General features: G+C 44.8%; 1 protein-coding gene across 1 annotated transcript in view; it reads left to right on the top strand.

The window, feature by feature from the left end:
* The first annotated feature begins 4,641 nt into the window (after nucleotides 1–4,641).
* Nucleotides 4,642–16,608, top strand: part of GATB (glutamyl-tRNA amidotransferase subunit B) — a 48,624-nt gene continuing 36,657 nt past the window's right edge. Inside the window, exons 1-2 of the mRNA XM_064449880.1 lie at nucleotides 4,642–4,819; nucleotides 6,916–7,066. Coding sequence (XP_064305950.1) covers nucleotides 4,677–4,819; nucleotides 6,916–7,066 — 294 coding nt within the window. The 5' untranslated portion in view covers nucleotides 4,642–4,676. The remainder of the gene's footprint in view (nucleotides 4,820–6,915; nucleotides 7,067–16,608) is intronic.

A 16,608-nucleotide genomic window follows, 5' to 3' on the forward strand; every position in this document is an offset into this window, starting at 1 on the left:
TTCTCTGAACACACTCCAGCACCTCAATGTCCTTCTTCTACTGAGGGGACCAAAACTGAACACAGTATTCAAAGGACGCCTCACAGGGGCGTGATCACTTCCCAACTCCCACTGGCCACACTATTCCTGATACAAGCCAGGACGCTGTTGGCCTTCTTGGCCACCTGGGCACACTGCTGGCTCATATTCAGCTGGCTGTCAACCAACACGCCCAGGCCCTTTTCCGCCAGGAAGCTTCCAGCCACTCTTCCCCAAGCCTGGAGCGTTGCATGGGGTTGTTGTGACCCAAGTGTAGGACCCAGCACTTGCTCTTGTTAAACCTCATACAGTTGGCCTCGGCCCATTGATCCAGCCTGTCCAGGTCCATCTGCAGAGCCTTCCTACCCTCAAGCATATCAACACTCCTACCCAACTTGATGTCATCTGCAAACTTACTGAGGGCGCACTCAGTCCCCCCATCCAGATCATTGATAAAGATATTAAACAAGATTGGCCCCAAAACTGAGCCCTGGTAGGCACTGCTCATGACTGGACGCCAACTGGATTTAGCTCTGTTCACCACAACTCTCTAGGCTCGGCCATCCAGCCAGTTTCTTACCCAGCAAAGAGTACACCCATCCAAGCCATGAGCCTCCAGCTTCTCTAGGAGGATGCTGTGGGAGACCATGTCAAAGGCTTTGCTGAAAGTCTAGGTAGACAACATCCACAGCCCTTCCCTCATCCAATAGTCGGGTCACATGGTCATAGAAGGAGACCAGGCTGGTCAGACAGGACCTGCCTTTCATGAACCCATGCCAGCTGGGCCTGATCCCCTGGTTGTGCTGCACATGCCTGGTGAGCGCACTCAAGATTAACTGCTTCAATAATCTTCCCCAGTACCAAGGTCAGGCTGACTGGACTTTAGTTCCCCAGGTCCTCCTTCTGGACCTTCTTGTAGATGGGCATCATATTGGCAAGCCTCCAGTCATCTGGCACCTCCCTGTTAACCAGGACTGTTGATAAATGATGGGGAGTGGCTTAAGAAGCCCTTCCACCAGCTCCCTCCGTACTCTAGGGTGGATCCCATCCAGCTCCATGGACCTGTGAGTGTCCAGGTGGCTCAGCAGGTCATAAACTGCTTCCTCCTGGACTATGGGGGGGTTTGTTCTGCAATCCAACTCTGTCTTCCAGCTCAGGGGGCTGAATACCCTGGGGATAACTGGTCTGACTGTTAAAGACTGAGGCAAAGAAGGCATTAAGTACCTCAGCCTTCTCCTCAACCTCGGTGGCAATGTTCCCCTCTGCTTCCAACAGAGGACGGAGATTCTCCTTAGCTCTCTTTTTGTTGTTAACGTATTTGTAAAAACACTTTGTGTTGTCCCTTACAACAGTGGCCAGATTGAGTTCTAGCTGGGCTTTTGCCTTTCTAATTTTCTCTCTGCAAGACCTAACGAGATCTCTGTATTCTTCTTGAGTTGCCTGCCCCTTCTTCCAAAAGTGGTAAACTCTCCTTTTTTTTCCTGAATGTCAGCAGAAGCTCCCTGTTCAGCCAGGCTGGTTGTCTTCCCCACTAGTTCATCTTGCAGCACTTGGGGACAGGCTGCTCCTGCGTCTTGAAGAATTCCTTCTTGAAGAAAGCCCAGCCTTCCTGGACTCCTTTGCCCTTCAGGATTGCCTCCCAAGGGACTCTCCCAACCAGTGCCCTGAACAGGCCAAAGTCTGCCCTCTGGAAGTCCCTGGTAGTAGTTTTGCTGACCCCTCTTCTTACTTCACCAAGAATCGAGAACTCAATCATATCATGGTCGCTAAGCCCAAGACAGCCTCCGACCGCCACATCTCTCACCGGTCCTCCTCTGTCCATGAACAGGACGTCAAGCGAGGCACCTCCCCAGTAGGCTCCCTCACCAGCCGTGTCAGAAAGTTATCTTCCACACACTCTAGGAACCTCCTAGACTGTTTCTTCTCTGCTGTGTTGTATTTCCAGTAGATGTCCGGTAAGTGGAAGTCTCCCAAAAGAACAAGGGCTACTGATTGTGAGACTTCCACCAGTTGCTTGTAGAATGCTTGATCTGCCTCTTCATCCTGGTTGGGTGGTCTATAACAGACCCCCAGCATGATACCTACCTTGTTGGCCTTCCCCCTCATCCTTACCCATACGCACTCAACATTATCATCACAATTGCTAACCTCTATACAGTCGAAACTCTCCCTAACATACAGAGCCACGTCACTGCCTCTCCTTCCTTGCCTATCTCTCCTGAAGAACTTACAGCCATCCATTACAGCACTCCAGTCATAAGAGTCATCCCACCATGTCTCTGTGATGGCAACTAAGTCATAGCTATCCCGCTGCACAATGGCTTCCAGCTCCTCCTGTTTGTTGCCCATGCTGCGTGCATTGGTGTAGATGCACTTGAGCTGGGTTATTGGTTTCACCCTCAGCCTCAGCATGCCACCTCTAGGCTCCTCTGGAGTGGGCCTGGCTACACCCCCTTCCCCTTTCAAACCTAGTTTAAAGCCCTCTCAATGAGCCCCCCAACTCATGACAGAGAATACTTTTCCCTCTTTGAGACAGCTGAACTCCACCTGCCCCCAGCAGGCCTGGTGCTGTATAAACCTCCCCATGATCAAAAACCCCAAAATTCTACCAATGGTACCAGCCTCTGAGCCACATGTTAATCAGGCGAGTTTTCCTGTTCCTTTCAGTATTGTTCTTCCCTAGCAATGACGGGATTGAGGAAAACACTACCTGTGCTCCTGATCCTTCGACCAATCACCCCAGTGCCCTGAAGTCCCTTTTGATCACTTTTGGACCTCTCTCCGCAACCTCATCACTGCCCACCTGCATAACCATGAGTGGGTAGTAATCAGAGGGCCGTACCAGACCAAGGAGTTTCCTAGTAATGTCTCTAACCCAGGCCACAGGGAAGCAGCAGACTTCCCTGTAGGATGGGTCTGGTCGGCATATTGGGCCCCCTGTCCCCCTCAGAAGGGAATCGCATACAACAATCACCCTCCTTTTCTTAACAGAGGCAGTCATAATGCGTGGGGCTGACTCTCCTCCCTAGACAACCCCCCGGACGGACCTTCACCTACATCCTAATTTGCCTGGTCCTCAAGTTCCAGAGCCCCATACCTGTTGTGTAAGGGCAGCTGGGAAGGTGAGGGCAGCCGGGAGGGGATTCGCCTGCTGCCCCAAGCAGGGACCTGTTTCTATTCCCTCCCATCTCTTAGGTCCCCTCCTTCTGCTTGGTGGCAAGAGGGTAGGGGATCCTCTGCTCCTTGTGGAGCCTCCACTCGCTGCCTCGGCCTCAGGCATTGTAGGGTGCAGCTCCACCACTCTATCTCCCTCTCACACTCCTTGATACCCCTTAACCTTTCCACTTCTTCCCTCAGCTCTGCCACTAGGCTGAGCACATCATTCACCTGGTCACACTGAAAACAGGTGTAATCTCTGCTGCCCTCCGGTACGAGTGCCAGGCTCAGGCACTCCCTGTAGCTGGAGACCTGGACAGCTGCGTGTTTGTGTGGGGGCCCCATCTGGGTCACCACATTCCTTCTGGCGATTGTTTTCTGGCGAGTGGAAACCACAGCTGGGTTCTCTCCTGGGGGTTGATGACCACTAGCCGAGTTACCCTATAGGGCCAGGAGGGGGACTGCACCCTGCCCGCACGTCCTGCCCATGCAAACTGCTGCGCCACACCTTTCTGATACACCATGCCCTGGTCACCGTGCTCCCCGGGTCTGCTCTTGTATGTGAAGGTGCTTCCATGTGCCCCAGACAGTGTGCTTTATTACCATGTATTTGTACAGCAGTAACACCCCCAGGCCCTGCAAAGACTGGACCCTGCTGCTCTACATACACCGAGTTAAGATCCAAGACTGCAATGACATGGTACCTTATCATGTGATGGCCAAGATTGCTAAAATGCCTTCTATAGAACAGCAGCAGGTTTGGTATCAATGTGAGACCAAAGCAAAACCATACACAACCCCTTTGAGGACCTGAGCCTAAGACATTTTAAACAACAGCTGAAGGAAAGACACCAAAGCAGTCACTGTCTCTTGCTCCAGCCTTTCTAGGACCAGCATTCATTTTCCCAGGATAGGCACTGGACCTGCAGCCCCGAGTATCAAGGCCTCTCGAGAACCCCTCAGGTTGCAGCACAGCAGCTTCCCACACTAGCGCTACCACATTTTTGGGTGCCTGGGGAAACAGCTCTCTGTGAGGAGGTAAGGAGAGCTCTGTGTGTGGAGGACTCACACCTGCCTGGTAACAGGGTGCCATGACGCCAAGCCACAAAGCCAGGGAAGGCCTTTCCACAGCAAAGGTGAGGGACAAAAGCTCCACATTCACAAGAGCTGAGCAGAGCCAGTCTTCACCCCGCCCCTGGTGAAGGCGGGGAGGCGTGAGCCTGCAGCTGGCTCCCCACCTCTATACCTTGAGAAGCAGCAGAACCTTTTACAAACCCATCCCTTCACCAGAGCCTCCAGCGCCATAACGGGCGCCAAGCCCGCCAGGGCCTCCCCTCGCCAGACTGCGGGGCAACGCGGGGAAGGTGCAGGCAAGGCGAGGGGCTTGGCGGGAGTTGTAGTCCGCCCCCGGCCCAGCCCGGCGCTCCGCGCAGCCATCCCGCCCGCCGGACTACATTTCCCAGGGGGCGCCGCGGGAGCCCCTCAGCGGCGAGCAAGGCAAAATGGCGGCAGCGGCGCGGGGGTGCGGTGGGGTATGGCGCCGGGCGTGGCAGCGTCCCGCCAGGGGTTCCGCCCCCGCCCCCCGCGGGCAGCGGGCCGTCGTCTGTACCGCCAGAGGCGGGGCGGTGCCGGCGGGGAAGAGCGGGTACGGTGCCGGGGCGGCGCGGGGAAGCGGAGCCGGTGGAGGCGGTTCTCCGCCGGGGAATCCCGCCCTCGGGGCGTAGCCGCAGGGCGGGGGACGGGCCCGGTTTCGGGCCGCCGGGCTTGGGGAGGAGAGGAGCGGCCGCGGGGGCTGGGCGGCGCCGGCCGGGCGGGCTCTGTGGGCGCGGTTAGTGTGTCACCCGCAGATCGCAAGGAGGAAGCAGCAGGGTCCGATGTAAAGACCGTCCTCTGAACGGTGTGAGGCATCTACAGCTTGCTGATGGCTGGTAGCGCCTTCCCAGCACGCATTTATCTCCCACACCCTCCAGAAACCCCCAGAACAATAATTTGTCTTCGCAAGTAGGCCTGTTGGCCCTTTGACGCGTTTGGCTGTGGTAAGATTCCCACACAATGCAAGCAAATGAGAAAGCGTTAGTGTTCAGGTGTTCAGAGTATAAACAGCAAGGGCTGCACCAATTTTGTATTTGAAGGGTTGTTCTGGTCCAAAGGAAGCTTTCTCTTCCAGTGGAGAAACATGAAACTCTGACAGCGTGCTTGGAAGGGAGCGTTTTATTCCTGCCGCAACTGAAAGTTATGGCATGTATAAGCTTTCCTGTTCTCTGGGGAGATTCAGGCTTCTCTCTGCACAACTGATCACCTGAGAGAAGTTATGCAGACATTGATACAAGTATGCTGCTGATTCTTCAGAGACACAAATAAACATAAACCTTGAGCAAACATGGGCAGAAACTCTAGGTTTCTCATCAGCGTTGTTAGTAGGACTCGAGGACTTAATGATGCACATACCTTTTTATCTGAGTGTAAGCCAACACACTGATTAAGCAAAGCCTGATATAATTTTTAATGCCATGATGTGACGGGGCTGCATTTTTAAAGAATGCAGGAAACAATGAAATAAATTGGAATCCAAAATTAAAAAACCAACTATTTTTTTCTCCTTTAAACCCTGAGGTATGTTTATGAATAGTTGAAAATACCAAACAAAATTTTGTTTCAGTAAAAGAAAATGTATTGGCTCCTTTAAACATCTGAACCTTACTCCTTTGTAATAATATTCTTCTTCCTAAAGCAGTGATATCAGAGGCATCTGCATTACTAGTTTGGTGTTTGTAGGGGTGCCCTCAGCTGTCGTAGGGCAGACAGAGAACTAAAATCTTGGCAATGTATTACGTTCACCTTTGGAAGGAATGCTGTACTTGATATATTTGTTTGATGTTTTTCCATAGCTTGCTTATCTCCTATAGCTATCTGGGTACTTATGCTGCTGGAGTATTCTGCCATAGAAATGTAATTTCATCGCTGAAATATTATTTGTGCCAATTCATTTGTACCAGGCCAGATAATTACTTACAGAAACTGTCAAGCAATTCATACTGTAAAGGTGACCTTTTTCTCTTGTCCATAAAAAGGTTATGGATGTGAGAATTGCAATTACTTTTTAGATGATACAGAGAAGCTTTATTCTGCAGAGTATGTTCAGAGAGCAGTAGCTCTCTAGTTGAAATGATGATTTCTCTATTACCAGATTACTAATGTTTATGCTAATATGCTACTAACATTGCTCTGGAGAGCCACCTTTCCCAGCATGCAAGCGACTAGCTGACAAAGAATACATAATTTATTATGCCACCTGTCTGTTGGAGATTTATCAAGCTACCTGAGAAGTAATTGATATTTATGATGATATTGTGATTTTCACGAGGTACCAAATGGGGGGTCGTCCAGCACGCAAGTCTACCTCATTAATTTCTCTCAGATTTCTCATGTAAGGAGAAGTTGAAAGTTTCAGACCGTTATATTTATTTTTATGGCATTGTTTTCTGTATGTAATAAAGACACTTTGCCATACAGTCCCCTCCCTATATATGGTCAATTAGTCTCAGATCTCCACTATTGCAGCACAACTTTTGCCATTACACTGTAGGTGTATTTACAGCATCATTTACAATTTCTTTAAAATTACAATTTAATTTTTGTTAATAAATGAAAAGTTCTTAATTCTAGTATTTTTAGATGTTTATGGGGTTTAATGTCATCTCTTATTTAAATTGTATTTTACTTCTCCTCTTTCCTTTTCAGTCTTGCTCCATGGGTTCCAGTTGTGGGTCTGGAAATTCATGCACAGATCAGTTCCAACTCAAAACTTTTCTCTGGTTCCCAAGTCCAGTTTGCCGCACCTCCTAACTCTTTGGTATCTTTCTTTGATGCTTCTTTACCAGGAACTTTACCAGTAAGTTATGCTTCAACCCAATTTATATCAGGATTAATGTCAGACAACTTTGAGTACGTTTCTAATATTTTGTTCTATCCGAGATTTGACTATAGAACTACTTTTACATATTTTTCTATTTTCTGGTTGTTTGATAACATGAGATGCCTAGTACTGTTTCTTTTCACTTTACTCACTCCCTAGTCATCACTACAGATACTTGATATCCTCTGCAAAGGAAAAAAATAAGGAGTGTCTCTTCAACATATTGAATGAATCATGGTATTTCTCTGAAGCCAGAGTGGGTGTATTTGGTCAGTATGCCACACAGGAAATTCCTTAAATATGAGAGATACTTAAAATCCTATGAGAGAGCAATATCTTAGATTGCTGAGTGGCTATTTGATGTTAATTTGCCATATGTTTGTTTATGTAGCTGTCATTTGCCATTTGGAATGTCTCACTGTGGAGGTACTTTGCTTCCAGAGTAGAAAGTCTCTGATTTAGGAAAGTGTCAGCTATTCCTATTTCCAGAGCAAAACAGTTATTTAAAAAAAAACCCAAAAGTAATCTGTGTGAGACATTGTGGACCAACAAGTCAGAATAGCTAGCTAGCACTTAGCAGTGAGATGTATTAGTGACGATGTAATAAATTTTTGAAGTCACAGCTTAATTATAACTTTGTGATGGCTATGACGGTACTGCTGTAGAATTCTCTGGGAATTTAACAAGTTTAATATAAAAATAACACTTTAAAAAGTATAACATAAGCTCTTAAAATACAGTGAAAATAAATACTGAATAGACAGTGTTGGCTCGTGCAACAAGCATGCAGAGACTATAATGGGGTCAAATTATTTAATGCAGAACTGTTTCACTGAGTATATTTATTAGAGTGGAGGTTTGAATTCCAGAGCAGATATATTTTTTTAGTCTGTTGGAAACTTTTCATCATGATAATACAGCCATAAATAGTATTCTGAAATTGAGAATTAACTTATGGCTAGATTGCCAGGGTCTAGAGGTATGCCGTGTGATCCTTAAAAAGAGAAATGAGTTGATAAGTTTGTGGTGATTGTGACTGCTCTGTCGAATGCCTCTGGATTAAAGTCAAAGGGGTTGTCTCCAAGCAGGACCTCACAGTGGGCATCTGCTATCGACCTCCTAACCACGATGACAATGCCAACAAAGCAATACTTGGGGCACTAAAACAAGCTTCTGGCCAACAGAACCTGGTCCTGATGGGTGACTTCAACTACCCAGACATCTGTTGGAAGAACAATACGGCAGCTCACATGTCATCCACCAAGTTCCTGGAATGTATAGAGGACTGTTTCCTGATACAAATGTTAGATGTGCCAACCAGGAATGAGGCACTGCTGGACTTGCTATTCACAAACCGAGAAAGCCTGCTTTGTAATATCTCGGTTAGTGACAGCCTTGGCTGCAGTGACCACAGTATTGTGGAGTTCAGGATCCTGCTGAGTGTGCTAAACGTCAGCTCTAAGACAAGGGTTCTGGATTTTAGAAGAGCAAACTTTAGTGCACTCAGGGCTCAGTTGGGAGGGATTCAATGGGAAGCTTCCATGGAAGACAAAGGAGCTAGTGAGTGCTGGGAGTTCTTTAAGAGCTCTCTATTGGAAGTGCAAAGCCAATTTATCCCCTACAAAGGAAAGGGAAGTATGTGGAGCAAGAAGCCCCCTTGGCTCAACCATGACCTACTGGGTCTACTCAAATCCAAAAGGGAAGCATACCAGAGATGGAGAAGTGGAGGATTATCCGTCAAGAGCTGCAAGGGCATTGCCAGAGCGTGCAGACATGCAGTTAGAAAAGCAAAAGCCCACCTCGAATTGAAACTTGCTGTAGATGTCAAAAATAACAAGAAAGGGTTCTTCAGACATGTCAACCATAAGCAGAAAAAGAAGGAAAACATAGGCCCACTGTTAAACGGAAAAGGAGAGTCAATCACCAGTGATGCTGAAAAGGCAGAGGTCCTCAACACTTTCTTCACCTCAGTCTTTACCAGCACTGCGGGGTCCCAGGCTTTGGGAACGAAATTGCCAATTGATCCAAACACCGACCCACCATCAGTGAAGGAAAGGTTAGTACATGAATTACTACAGGAGCTTGACCCCTACAGATTGATGGGTCCTGACGCCATCCACCCGAGGGTGTTGAGAGAGCTGGCTGACATCATTGCAAGGCCACTCTCCATAATCTTCAAGAAGTCGTGGAGAACGGGGGATGTCCCAGAGGACTGGAGGAAGGGAAATGTTACCCCTATCTACAAGAAAGGCTTGAGGGAGGATCCAGGTAACTATAGGCCCATCAGCCTTACTACAATCCCTGGGAAAGTTACGGAACGAATCCTCCTGGGGGCCATCACAAGTCAAATGAAGCACGTGATTGGGAAAAGCCAGCATGGCTTCGCTAAAGGCAGATCATGCTTGACAAACCTGGTGGCCTTCTATGACAAAGTGACTTGTCTGGTTGACATGGGGCGGGCGGTGGACATTGTCTACCTGGACTTCTCCAAGGCCTTTGATACAGTCCCCCACAGCCTCCTCCTGGAGAAATTGATGCGTTATGGCCTAGACAAGTGGTCTGTGCAGTGGGTGGGGAACTGGCTGACAGGCCGCACCCAAAGGGTGGTGATAAGTAGCTCCTTTTCCAAGCGGCAACCTGTCACAAGTGAAGTCCCCCAGGGATCAATATTGGGCCCAATGTTATTCAATATCTTTATAAGTGATCTGGATAACGGCATCAAGTGTAGCCTGGTGAAGTTTGCTGATGACACCAAGTTGAGTGGGGAAGTAGACACTCCAGAAGGGAGAGCTGCTGTGCAGAAAGATCTGGATAGGCTAGAGGAGTGGGCTAACAAAAACCTTGTGAAGTTCAACAAGGAGAAGTATAAGGTCATGCACCTGGGAAAACATAATCTGGGAGTGCAGCACAGACTGGGATCCACCTGGCTGGAGAGCAGCTCTGTGGAAAGGGACCTGGGGGTCCTGGTGGACAGAAAGCTCAACATAAGTGAACAGCGTGCTTCTGCAGCCAAGAAGGCCAACAGGATGCTGGGTTGCATCAAAAAGGGCATCACCAGCAGAGATAAAGAAGTCATTGTCCCACTCTACTCAGCACTTGTCAGGCCACACCTGGACTGCTGTGTACAGTTCTGATCCCCTCTATACAAAAAAGATGTGGACAGGCTGGAAGGGGTCCAGAGAAGGGCCACCAAGATGATCAAAGGACTGGGAAGCTGCCATATGAGGATAGGCTGGGAGAACTGGGTTTGTTCAGCCTTGAGAAAAGGAGACTCAGAGGGGATCTCATCACCATGTACCAGTACTTAAGGGGTAGCTACAAAGAAGATGGAGTCTCCCTTTTTACACGGAGTCACATGGAGAGGACAAGGGAGAATGGACACAAGTTGCTCTTGGGGAGATGCTGATTAGACACAAGAGGAAAATTTTTCTCAGTGAGGACAGTCACCCATTGGAATAATCTCCCCAGGGAAGTGGTTGACTCGGCCACGTTGGACACCTTCAAGAGTCATCTGGACAGGGTGCTGGGCCATCTTGTCTAGACTGTGCTCTTCCCAGAAAGGTTGGACTAGATGATCCCTGAGGTCCCTTCCAACGTGGGATTCTGTGATCCTGTGATTCTTGCAGAGGTATTGAAATCTAAGGAAGTGAAGGTTATGTGCTGATAAAATTTGGACTTCGCACTGGTCTCAATGGCAATTCAGGGCTGAGTTTCAGATCTGACTATATGGAAATTTTGAACACTTTCCAGAGAGAATGGGAATCTTATGCAATCATTTGGTTTTGAAAGAATCTAGTTAGACTTAAACATGGAAAATTAGTTCCTTTCATTTGGGGGCAGGGCTGGGTTAATGAGTTAATAGTCACAAAATTTAAAAGGGTTCAAGATTTTTGTTTTAGATCTTCTGCTTAGCGTTCTGTTAATGCACGGAAATCCTGGTAAATTGCATAATACTTATCTTCAGTCAACTGGAAAAACTGTTCTCGAATGAACAAAACCGAGTATTTATAAAGAGCTTCATTTTTATGTACGTTACTATTTATCTGGGGTTTTTGGGGGGCTTTTTCCTCTGTTAATGCTTTACAAATGAGGCTTGGTATGACCTTTGTGAGAAAACCGCAGTACATGTGGGCTTTGGCAGAGAATATAACTGTACCTGAGAAGCAAAAAGCGGGATGGTTAGGGTAATTTAAAAGTAGTGATGCTGTGTTAGCTTCTATCAGCTCCTTTTATCTATCAAAGAGAAGAAAGATTTTCTCACTGTAGTACTGGTGAAAATAGAGTTGAAAGTGAATGCTAAAAAATACATGTTCTTGCATGTTAGAATATGATACAAAATCCAGTCAATAGCTTTATTTTCCTGCTGTACTTGGTGCACAGGAATTAATGTTAGAGACCAATGTTTGTTTTGGAATCAAACACTTGGGTTCATTTTCTTGAAATAATTATATGTATTTGTACATGGCAATAGTGTCTGAAGTAGAACTGGATTTTGGTGGATTTTTGAAAGTCTGATAGTAGTTATTGAAAATGTCCAAGTATTTGTAAAAAAAAACCCAAAGCAACATTTTAACAAATATTAAGATTATTGCCTAATAAGTCTTTTTAGAAGGTAAATATTTGGTCTTTCCTTTTGACTCTGTTTTGTTGAGAAAGGAAAAAAATACTAGCAAAGTTTTAATGCTGTAGTTGTGCTGTCTGTAGCAGAGAATAACTGTTGTTATAAACTTAGAACTATAGGGGCAGTTTTCAGTGTCACAGGGATTTAAATTTACTGTGGGACCATGAGATGGTTGTGGTAGATGACTGTGCTAGTATTTGCTTCTTCACAACAAGACCAAAAAGAATGGTGCTAAAGGGAGCTTTTCTGGTTGCTACACATTTCTGGGTCACTAATGAGTGTGGGCATGAGCCTTCGCTGTACAGTAGAGGGGAAACTAGAAGAATGTGTTTAGCCCTCCTCCATATTTCCTTTTGAAATTTTCTTCCTGTTCTGTAATACAGCTTATTTTATACTTGTGCTGTAAGTAGACCTTAGGAGGACCATCACAGAGTTATTGCCATGGCCATTTCACTATGCTGCTCTTATAATGTGCTTCTGAGAGACAGCTGCAAGCAAGAACAGCTATGCAGGTGTGCTCCTGTTTGTCATGAGACAGAAAAAATGATGTGGCAAAGCTTTGATTAAAAAAGTAGATGTAGAAGTAGTGAGACTGGATGGTGCATCCCGTGCTACTCTGCTCACTTTTTGTGCCCTGTGGTGAAGGGTGATAGAACTCTTCACCACTAGAACGGACAGCATCCTACTCAACTTAATGTAAGGATTGCCTTTCTTTGGGACTATGTATGACTATATACATAATTACATCATGTAATGAAATGTGCAAAGGCCTGTTTTTTGTTTTAGTTTGGTTTGGTGTTTTTTGACCTGGTGAATGGGCTTGGCAATGATCTTAGCTTGGTGTCTTTAGAGGACCTGTAGTAAAGTTTTATGCTACATGTGATGGCATATAGTGGTTCATACCTGCAGATCGACCTAAAATCCTTCTGAGGTGGTTGCATCTGGTTTATCCTCTTTGAAAATTCTGAGAATCTTTATAAAGGTTTATAAAGATAAGACTGAGCTCACAGAAAGAGAATCCATGGTTATGTGTTCTCATGATTGAGGTGACTGACTAAAGGTTAATTATAACTTAGCTACAGAAATAAGATGATAGATCTAGTAGCTACAGGCTGAAACCTTTTTGTCTGTTTAGAGTCTTTGTTGCTAATCACACAAAAAGGTGCACATTTTACGTGTCTCCTGCATGACTGAAGTGAAAGTCTGATCCTATTTCTTTGTCACTAAGTGCACTAAGAAATAATCTAGGATTTACATAACCAATGTTTAAATTAATAAGATTTGAATGAATGTTAGCCCTACAGTCTTAAGTATTTTGAAATTTTTGAAACCTTCTTATGCATTTGTATTTCATTCTCTTTGCAGTGTGAACAGCATCTGGTTTATTTTTTTTAAGACAAAGTTTTCAGAAACAGTTGGTAATGATTGAGCTCTCTTTCTAATGAAGAAAGGACTAATACCTTCTGATGTCAAGGAACAGAATAAGATCTGTGTTGAACATTGCTGTAGAATGTCATGTGAGATGCATGATTTTAGCTGAATATATAATTTTTTCTTGATCTGCAGGACATCCTTGAGGGCTTGACAACTCATTCATTGCTGCTATCCTGTACTGAGATTTTCATATCCTCTAGATTTAAACTCCTTTAGTTTTCCCTCTGTAAACAGTGTTAGAAGGGAGCATTTGGGCCCTACTGTATCTCCTCTCACCTGCATAATGACAGGCAACCAGATATGCCTTTTCATGGAAGAAAGCAGCGTTAGAACAACTATTAGCTCATGTTTCTTCAGGTATTGCAGCACTGGCAACTTAAACTCCAAACTCTGACTTCTCCAAAACTGAGGCATGTCACTGCAACACTGCACAGTACCAGAGGGCATGTGTATCATGCCTTCCCCCCCTGCAATGCTGGCTGCCCAGGAACATGACAGGGTTAATACCCAGTTTGGGGATGTAGAGGGTACTTTAGTTCTCCTTCCTGTATTGACACTGCATCCATCCTTGGCAGTGGCAGATACCTAGTGTTTTTCCAGATGTCTTGGGTGATACACTATCAGACTTTATGATGAATTTTAGATTATAGTAATACACAGAATTTACCTGATGCATTTGCTTTCAAAGGCACTGAGACGTTTTTGTGAGATTTTAGTGGATCTGTCCGTCATCTGTACATATTGGAACAGAAACAGCATTTGAGACCAGAATTTTATACTTTACAGCCTGAAACTAGGTTTTTTGATATCCTGTGCCTGTTAAATCTGGTGATTGCAACAGCTGCTTTACCAACTTGTGATTTCAGTTTTGTTTTGACATTCCTTCTGGCATGCATATGAATTTACTCCCTTTTTGTACTACTTTGCTTTGAAAAAAACCTGCTGCTTAGCTTGATTTTTGATAACTACATTTTTAATTGCATGCACCTTTCTTGGGGAACTGGACAATCTTCTAATCTTTGTATGCATGTCAGTTTAGCTTTCATTATACAAATTTTCTTCTTTTCTTTGAAACCATGTGATGCCTAGGTTGTTGTATCCATGACCTCTCCTCTAAAAATAAATTAGTGGCAGTTCCTGAAGGTAAAAGTGAGTTCATGCTAGTTTTAAAAAATTCACTCATGTCTAGGTTCACTTTAACTGCTTGTTACTTCTTTCAGTAAAACTGTAGTAATTATACTTAGAGGAAAAAAGGAGATATTTTCTTAGAAATTGATGGTACCTTTCTGTTGCAGTCTTTTCTTTCCTGATAATATTTGGGTTTGTGACATGCATTGTGTCATCAGTGGTTAACAGTCTTTTGTTGCTCATGCAATCTCAGCTTGCTGGACTTGTGGTCCCAGTAAGCCTCTAAAAAGAAAATCCCACGTAATTTAGAAAAAAAAACTAGGGGAGTGAAACAGGCTTTCAAACCGTTGTTCCCTGAGAATGCCTTTGCAGTCAGTAGACCCTTAAATATCTGAGTGCATGATGGATTAAAGCCTGCCTACATAATTTCAAGCTGTTAATCAGTTCAGTGCTGTTGTACTGGTCAGGAGAGGTCTGTGAAAGATGAGGGAGCCCTACTTCAGGCGACTTTCAGGGCTTGGGTTATGGTGGGGGTTGTTCCTCATTCTATTTCTTTCTTTTTCGTGGGATCATTCACAGCCCTAGGGTTACCTGTGGAACTAATCTCCTTCACTGGGGTCTGAGAAGTGTTGTACTTCCTCAGTTACTGCAGTTACTTAGCTCAGCTTTATTTCATACTTAACTGTACATGCCAGTTTTCTGGAGACACCTCTGCTTTTGTGCTTTGAAGTATTTGGTGACATTTGTTGCCCTTCTCTCAAGCTTTGAAGGAGTCCCCTGCAAGGTTTTCTCTTGCTTTTTGCTATGTCTCGTTTATTTGTGAGAAGTTCTGACACTCATTCTAGGTGTTTTAATCCTTTTGTCAAGGCTAACAGTTCCTGTAGGGCTTTGTCTCCTTCGCACCTCAGTAACTGTGCTACCTATTGAGCTCTGTTCTTTTTGTTGTTCTTGTTGGCTTTCCTGTTCATCCTTAACAGGTCCCTCTGGCTGATGTAAACTTGCCAGTTAGAACAGCATTGAGCTGATAAAACATCTTGCTATCACCTATTTCAGTAGATCCTTCAACGTATCAGCGATGTTATCTATGAATTTTCTCTTACCACCCTTTGTGTTGTTTTTTTATTGCTTTACCTTTTGCTTTATACAAATATTTTTCTACTTCTTAGTGGGGAGCAGGAGTTTGCAGTATCCTGTTTTCTTTCTTTCACACAGTTCTGTTAGTGCAGTTATTGTGCCATCTTTGATACTTTTGGACAGCACAGCCATTACATGACAACTAGGCAGATTGGTGTCCCCACTTTCTGGATTCAGTCTGAAATGGCTGCTGAAACACACATTAGCTTTTTGCAGTAGTTTTTCTTAGTGGGCTGGGAATTTCTTTATATTATGTTTGAACCATGAGTGGATTTTTTGGGACAAATTTCTATTAGTTCTGTTATCAGCCGCTATGTATGCTCTGGCATCCTTAAGTGTTTGATTTAATTTTCTCTCAGTATGTAGACAAATAGTCTGGTTTGGGACAACTCCCTTTGATGAAATCCAAGGTAATGTGTTGTATATATGTGTATGAAAGCGGTGCTCTGTTAAGCAGAAGTTTCTGTAGCAATCATGGTTCTACCTGTTTCTTAGCATTTTAACTCTGCAAACTGACACCTTGCTTCTTCATTCTTCTTAATAAATTTTTTCTTTGAAGGGTTTTTTCATTAAAGCGTATTTAGGAAACATTGTCCAACAGTAATGACAGACGATTGTAGGCTGGGTCTTTGTTCTCTTCATGGTTAGCTGTCTTGTGTGTAATGTTGTGTAACTGTAAGTTTTATGTATTTTGTTTGAAACTTATCTTGCTGCCATTAGGCTGTAATTGGGTCCTGGGGTAAAATTAATTTCTTTCTTTGTGTTCTTGTTGATTATCAGCCACCTTGCCATCTTAAATATATTATGACTATATATTTGATTTTGAGAAGATAAACTGGTGTTTATTAGTTACATGTGCACATTTTGCCACTGCAAGCATTGTTTTCTATACAGAAACACTATTTTTGCAATTTCACTGCCAAGTTCAGCCAAATTTGCCTCAAAAAATTTTAGGTTTGTGGAGGTTGTTGTGAATGTATTAGGAAGCACGTGAAGAGGAAATTAGTGATTGAGTCTCTTCTCCCCACTGATCACAGCTTTATTTGGGCTGCTGCTATTCAGAGATTTGTGATACTTCATACTTAGTTTGGGATGTTTGATGAAATGGGGAGAAGATATGAAGAGAGAGGAGAGAGTGTTGAGGTCACTGCTTACGTAAAACAGACTAGGGCAGTTATTTATAGGAAATTAGTCTTTGTTG

The sequence above is a fragment of the Phalacrocorax carbo genome, chromosome 4 (assembly GCF_963921805.1).
Source record: "Phalacrocorax carbo chromosome 4, bPhaCar2.1, whole genome shotgun sequence".
NCBI lineage: Eukaryota > Metazoa > Chordata > Aves > Suliformes > Phalacrocoracidae > Phalacrocorax > Phalacrocorax carbo.